The sequence below is a fragment of the Gracilinanus agilis genome, chromosome 5 (assembly GCF_016433145.1).
Source record: "Gracilinanus agilis isolate LMUSP501 chromosome 5, AgileGrace, whole genome shotgun sequence".
NCBI lineage: Eukaryota > Metazoa > Chordata > Mammalia > Didelphimorphia > Didelphidae > Gracilinanus > Gracilinanus agilis.
In genome coordinates, this window is record NC_058134.1 from 100,641,375 (window position 1) to 100,649,328 (window position 7,954).

General features: G+C 35.6%; 1 protein-coding gene across 1 annotated transcript in view; it reads right to left on the minus strand.

The window, feature by feature from the left end:
* CNTNAP2 (contactin associated protein 2) overlaps positions 1-7,954 on the minus strand; it is a 1,887,185-nt gene that overhangs the window by 253,749 nt on the left and 1,625,482 nt on the right. Inside the window, exon 20 of the mRNA XM_044678981.1 lies at positions 400-636. Coding sequence (XP_044534916.1) covers positions 400-636 — 237 coding nt within the window. The remainder of the gene's footprint in view (positions 1-399; positions 637-7,954) is intronic.

A 7,954-nucleotide genomic window follows, 5' to 3' on the forward strand; every position in this document is an offset into this window, starting at 1 on the left:
TCTGAGGTGGGATTCTATAACCTGACTTCAAGTCCGAAATTCTATTCACTTTATCACCGTGTTGTCTTTCTGGGGTGCCCTGATACCTCCACACCTCAGTGATGTGGGAGAATCAGGCTTATCCCATCATTTGGATGTCCATCATTGCACCATTCATCACAAGGTTGAGAACTGGCTATTTAGTTTGTGATCTTCAAGACAATTGTCCAGTGGAATATGAGAGAAATTGAGGACAGCCATTTCCTTTGTGAGGATTACTAGATTGAGCTAACCTGATTCCAATTTCAGGAGTGGGCTCTGGATGGTCATTCATTCTAGGAGGGGTCCTGTGTCTATGCCCGGCTGATTTGCACCCATGAAGGGGAGCAGTAGTAAACCTGGAAAATAGTCCTATCTTACCTTTTATGCAAAATGGTCCATCGTAGGCGGTCTTGGAGCAATCACAGGAATAACCATTGTACTTCTCCACACATTTGCCTCCATTCTCACAGTACATTCCATAGCTGGTGCAATGGCCTGAGCATCCTGGCTTCACTCCTAGAGTGACTTTTGCTCTTTCTTCCAAATCAAGAGTCACTCCATTCATCCTGAGGGAGCGGATGCAACCCAGAAATCCCCTCTGGCCTCCTGCAGCACCTGGGAGACAACACAACAGAGAGACCAGATTTAATAAGCTTCGTTATTGTCCCTGTCCTCACAGAGCTAATCATGCCTTGAACAACTGTGGTAGGAGATAAATTGAGAATGTTAAGAGAATCCTAGCATTCTTACTTTCAAGTTGGTCCTGTCAAAATCTACTAAGCTGAAGCTTTTCCCCCTTAGGCTGTGGCACCTAATTAAAAAAAGGCCCTCTTTTGAGAGGCAACTGAATTTGCAGCTGAAATAAAATATTTGGAGATATCCAGACATTTTATAAGCTGTTTTGGATGTCAAGTCTGGTTTCCTATAGGAAGGTGGATGAAAAAAAATCTCTGTGAGTCTTTGCTCTTTAATCTCCGGCATTCAATCCCACAGCACTATCTACTAAAAGAAAAATAAAAAAAAGCAGAGAGACATGAATATATTAGCATAGTTAACAAGTCAATTAGTTAGAAGGCACAAATACTGTAGAAACCAGATTGGATATCTGGATACTTGCCTCAGAAAACTCCTTCTGATTCTACATTAAAGCATCTTGTCCTTCATCCAGATTTACAATTTTGAGTAGAAGGAAGCTAATTGCATATTTCTTATTAGTTCAGGTCATGTTTTTTAACTTTGAGCCAAAAATATGTAGAACAAAGAATTAGTATAATTAGATCTATAAAGTAATTTTGTATTTTGGGTGGTATTGTTATTAATTTTTCTATTATTAAGCATAAAAGAAAAGGTTTTGGCATCAGAGAACCCAGGTCAAATCTCAATTCTGTTGCTTACTACCCTTTTGGCCTTGGACATATTACTTATTTTCTTTGGGCCTCAGTCTCTTCATTTATAAAAAGAGAAGGTGGGAGTAGATAATCTTTCATGTTTTGATTAGCTTTAAGTCTCTGAATTTATGATTCATAATTCCATTGGCATGGACAATTTATAATGTTAGTCTGTACAAATTGGCTAAAATGATAAGGGCAAAATGACAAATGTTGGAGGGAACATGGAAAAATGGGGACACTAATACACTGTTGGTGGAACTGTGAACTGTTCCTACCATTTTGGAGAGCAATATGGAATCATGCCCAAAGAATTACAAAACTGTGTATACCTTTTGATCCAGCAATGTCGCTATTAGGTTTATTTCCTAAAGTAATCAGGAAAAAAGGAAAAGAACCTATATGTTCTCAAATATTTATAGCAGTTCTCTTTGTGGTAGCAAAGAACTGAAAATTGAAGGAATGCCCATTAATCAGGGAATAGTTAAATTGTGGCATATGATTGTGATGGAATAATACTGCACTCTAAGAAATGATGCACATGCTAATTTTGGAAACAACATGGAAAGACTTATAAGACTTATAATTATGAAGAATTTAACCAGAAAATTAAGAAAACATATCTAGCAACAGAAATATTGTTTAAAGAATGCCTTGTGTAGATCCACCTCTACAGAAAGAAGTGAATGTCATAGTTATATATATATATACATATATATATGCATATATAGTATGTATATACATATCATATATGTTTTGTCATTAACAAACAAATAAATTTAAATGAAAAATAAAATAAAACTATACGAATGGAAATAAGCTATTTGTGAATATACAGTCTAAGGCAGATACTTGGGGCACTGAAAAAGGAAATGATTTACTCAAGGTTGCACAGCCAGTATATATCAGAGGCAGGGTTTAAATTCAGAAATTTCTGATTCTTATACCTGACTTTTATCTACCATATCACACTTCCTTTCCATATTTTAGAGTAAGTTTCTAAGCATAGAATATATAACAATTCAGTAAGAATGTCATAGAACAAGTCATCATGTTCATTTCAATATAGTATTTAACATAACCAAAGCTATCATCCTGTATTTGCCATTTACAATGACCCTGGGCAAATCACTTAAACTCCCTAGGTCTCAGTAAAATGATATTACTGGGTGAGATGGCATCTCAGGTGCCTTCCAGGCATAAATTTATGAACCTATGAACTGATTAGCATTTCTAAGAAAGCCATCATATATTTTTATTTGACCCAAGACCTAAGCTCAAAGACATGACCATGATGCTTGAACTGTGGGAGCAAAGATAGTAAATACTGGGTGGAAAAAAAGAGTGGTGGGGCAGAAACAAGGAGAGAGGGAAAGAGAAAAAAAAGGGAAGTGAGAGGGAAGGAAGGACAAGGAAGGGAGGGAGAAGAAAAGGAGACAGTGAGAGGTGGGAGAGAGATTATAGAACTTATACATACATGCAAAAATTAATATATAGAAATCATTTTCTGGAATTAATCTTAAATCACTTCTAGGTCAAATTAGATCCTAGGCATTCTGAGAAGGTTCCAAATACAAAGAACAAAGTGAAAAGCCATTTTACTGGACTCTCTATGCTATGGTTTGAGCTTCCCAAAAGTAGTGACTTTAGACTGGAGGAATCTGGAGGTATTGGTCTTCAGAAAGGAGAGTAAGTTTGATTTGGAAACAAATTTCTGTAAAGGTTTGTGTGAGCCTGGACAAATTAAAAATGACTGTGTTGTGTGATTTGCTTGATTTGCTGTTTTTTCTTTCATTACCCTACTCTATCTTGGAAAATGTTGTCTGGTATTTAGACATACTACCATTTTGAAAGCCATTTCTCAGGAGAATCTTTCAAGCTGCTCTTTTAAAAAAGCATTTAAAGGCAGCTAGGTGGCTTAGTGAATTAAGTCAGGTATATAGATGGGAGGTCTTGCATTCAAATGTGGCCTCAGACACTTCCTTGCTGTGTGATCCTGGGCAAGTCACTTACTCATAGCCTAACTCTTCCTGATCTTCTGCCTTGGAACCCATACACATAGTATTGATTCTAAAATGGAAGTTAAGGATTAAAAAAAAAAGCATAATTAAATGCTATGGTTTTAAGAACATAGGAATTACTCAGAGTATAATTCAGTTTGTAATGGCCTACACATACTTTCTAGCTCTATGGATTTGTCTAGATCAGAAATGTGGGGGCACTAGAGAATCATTTTTTAAAGGGAATTATAACATTGTAGATTTAGAACTATAAGGAACCTTAGAGGGACATTGCATCAAATCTCCTCCTTTTATAGATACATACACTGAAGTATAGAGGCTGAGCAACTTGCAGGGTGAGATATGAACACAGATCTTCCTGATTCCATGCTATTTCTGTTTCACACTTCTGTAACAGTAAATTTGGTGCATTGTCTTCAGTGAGAAAAATTTTTGAGTAGTAACAACTGCTCTTACCTTTTTGTAGAAAAATCCCAATTTTGCAGGACAAAAAAGGGTGGAGGGTTTTAATCAATCAATGAAGAAAAGATATAAATGTCTGAAATCAAGGATCACTCAGAGGAGCAGTACATGGTTTTGGTGGCCTATTTTATTTCAATGTAGGTTTCTTATAAGGATATTTCAATTAAAAAGAAAAAGAACATGTGTCTAGGTAATGAAATTCCTAGGCTTGGTTGATGATTTGGTTAATAAAAATTGGCCAGATTTGTTTGCCAAAAGTAGCCATTTGATTTAAAAAATATATTAATGTTTCCTCTTTGTGATGATCAATGAGTGAATCTGATAGCCTTTCGATAAACCAAAAATTCCTAAACTTTCTTCTATGATTGATGCTTTTGATAATCTATTGAAACCTATGTCCATTTTAGGATAATATTTCTAAGTAAAATAAAACCCATAGGATTACAAAGATAACACATTATGCTGAGAAAGTTTTTAAACACTAAAACAAAAACAACAATGACAACAAAAACAATTCTTTCTGACTCTAGGGGCAGTGTTCTATCTGCTGATGCACTGCATTGCATTACAGGAACAAACATTCAAAATCAGTGAGATCAATTGGCATATTCAATTGACCTGAATGTGGTATTGCCTCTTTTCAGAGCAAGAAATAAAGGGACTACTTTCTCAGTTTAAAATGAGGAAGGCAGACTGTTTCAAGGATGTCATATACTCCAGATATTTGGTTAAAATAATTTCTTTTAAAAACTCCCAAGACTTTTATAATAAATTTAAACACTTTCTTCATTTAAGAAAATCTAGTGTTTCATTAAAAAAAATAGAATAATAAATTGAGCTAGATCTTTGTCTTTTAGAGTTGGGATGCTTTGTTTTCCTTACCATGGATACTATTGGTATTGTTTGTCCCTTGATCACATCAAGGCATAAAACTTAGTTACTCTTCGTAAGGATATTTCTGTATTTTTCTTTAGTCTCTACTTACAAAAACCAATCTAGATCAGTTATAGGTTTTTTTCCCCCTCTTGGTGGCCTGCCACAATTTAGTTTCATTGTCTGCTGTAAGGAAGATTTCATTTAAGGATGTTTAATTACCTTGAATGGGTGTGATGTTTCTGGCTGATAGCTATCCAAAGCTATCAATATATCTGAATTAGTTTTTTAAAAAAAGCTTAAACATGATCTGAAGAAGCTATTTTCTTTTGTCAGAGGGGTCTGAAGTGTGTGGGAGAATTATGTGCCTGTGTTTGAAACACCAGGGAGCCCTTGCCCAAGCCAAGCTGTCAGATAGCCTTAGGGAAACTCTGGAGTGATAAACTTAGAGTCACAAAAACACAATATTGGACATTTGGACTATAAAACAAAATATTCTTTGAAAATTTCCCCCCATACAGTTGTGTCTTCACAGGGCTAACAACCAAAAAAAAATTAACCATCAATTTCTAAAAGGTATTATCCTCCCACTGAGCTTTTGTTGTTTCTGTTCTCTCATCAACAATAGGTCCCAGCTAGACCAAAAAAATTGGATTTGATTGGAGTGGGAGTGGGACAGGAAAAGAGTCCAAGAAGGAAAGAAAAGCTCAGAACAGAAATAAATGTTGATTTCAAACTGTGACTTGAAGGCAGAATGGAAGGGGCAGCTCTGATAGCCTAGAGAACAAGGATAAGGCAATATGGTAGCTTTTTTAGGTCAAAGGGTAAACCTAGTAAATTGCTCAATGCCTCTCAATCTCAGAAGGAATTTTCTAAAACCTTGCTTATTTCTTCATCACTTTGATGGTGGAACACAGATTGAGTTCCAAAAGAAACTTTTGAAATTTGAAAATAAAAGTGTAGACGCAAGTTTTTTTTGGTTATGTTTGTAGTTCAAAAAGAGCTCTATGAAATTTCTGCTTAGATCATTGGCATTTCAAATGTTGAAATAGTAGGTAATAAATGGCTCTAAATGATCCTACTCAAAGTGAAAAGTAAGGTGTACCATGAGCACAATAACCACCAAACATCCCAGGTCTCATCACTTCCCTCTCCTCCTACCTTTCTCCATCTGTGCGCCTTTTCCTATTTATGTGCCTTTCTGACTTTGTGTATTTTTATTCTCTTTTCACAAGTATGCATATATTACTCTCAGTGTTTCTCTGTGTGTACATCTCTGTGTGTTTGTCATCCTATATCCCGAGGTATTTATCTGTCGCTGTCTCTGTCCTTCTTCATGTGTTTCTCTTGGTCTCTCCTTTTGTACTCACCCCGCTTGCTAGTGGTCTCCCCATCAGGTATTTTATATTTATTTTGTATAAATTTTTTACATATTTATTCATGTACTTATATTCACCAGTAGATTTTAAGCTTCTTCTTCTTTTTTAAACCCTTACCTTATGTCTTAGAATTGACACTAAATATTGCTTCCAAGGCAGAAGAGTGGTAAGGGCTAGGTAATTGGAATTAAGTGTCTTGCCTAGGGTCACAGAGATAGCAAGTGTTTGTTGTCAGATTTAAGACCAGGACATCCTGTCTCCAGGCCTGGCTTTCTATCTACTGAGCCACTTAGTAGCCCCTTTTGTAAGCTTCTTGAGATCAGGGAATTTTTCAGGTTTTACTTTTTCATCCATAATGGTTGGCACAGGTATCTATCTTTTCTGAAAAGTGGAAGGCATCATCAAATGCTCCAGAGGCATGATTGGTCATAGAATTTCAACATAAATTTATTAAATGCCTATAGGGTGCTGGATATTGGGGAAATAAGACAAAACCAAAACAATGGGGAACTTCTTTGTACTGAGGGAAAACGTCCTAGCTCTTCCAGTTAGAGAAACAGTACTTGCAGAACCCCAAGTAAGTCACTCATTGGACCTCAATTTCCTCAACTTTAAAATGAGAGAGTTGGGCTAGATCAGTGATTCCCAAAGTGGGTGCTACTGCCCCCTGGTGGGTGCTGCAGCGATCCAGGGAGGTGGTGATGGCCACAGGTGCATTTGAGGGCAGTGAATAACTGTAAGGGGGCGGTGATAGTATGTGACAGGGGGCACTAAGTAATATTTTTTTTTTCTGGAAAGGGGGCAGTAGGCCAAAAAGGTTTGGGAACCACTGGGTTACATGGTCCCATCCAGTTCTAAATCCATCATTCTAAATACACATAGAAGACACTAAATTCCTTTTTACTTGTCTTTATTATCTCCTTGTCACTTTCTTCCTTTTCAAGTCCTCTGTTCTCCCCACACTTTAAAAAAAGTTCCGTTATCATGGAATTGAAGTATATTTGTTAGCTGTTGATTTTGGTGAACAGTTTTATTATTTGATGATAATTTTAAAAATAGAGAAGTTTAACAATTAGTGTTTCTTCTTTTTTTAATAAGTACAAACTGAACAAATTGGCTACTTAAAGAAAAGCAAGTGGCCTTTGACGGAAAATATACTTGCCACTACTGGCCTAGTTGTTATTAAGAAAAATTTTAGTAGGAAGATAATTAAAACATTCATTTTAGAATTTTTTTCATGTATCATAGTTAAAATTATCTAGTTAACTGATTGTTTCCATTTTGTGTACTATATGATTCTTTTAGAATAACCAGTGTCAAATATTCAAATTCTGGACCCTCATGTAAAAAATGTCAGATAGGGCCATATAATCTTTTATTAGTCATAAAAATAACAAGCCCCCTGACATTTCCAAAAGAGAGCCCATGTTCATCTCCTGTTCTAAGAGTTTTTTGAATAGTAATTCTATCTATGAAAATTATATGAGATGAAAATCTGAGTTTAACTTGTAAAACTAATGATCTTAGGGCTTGACATTCAAGTATCACAATAAAAAATAATGACAAAAATATTGTTGTTATATACAATGAATGATATCAAGGCCAATTATTACAGAAGATTCAGGAAACAAAAGAAAGACAACAGGTATTAAATTTAAGAGATCAATAAAGGGAAGAATAAGAGACAATAATTATTCTAGTGCAATAAATCTTTCCTTCTTTGGGGGAACCTTAGCTTCCAACAGTCTTGTACAAGGAGTTGCTCAATTTCTTAATCTTTACTAAATGAATTTTGCCTGCCTTCCTCCTT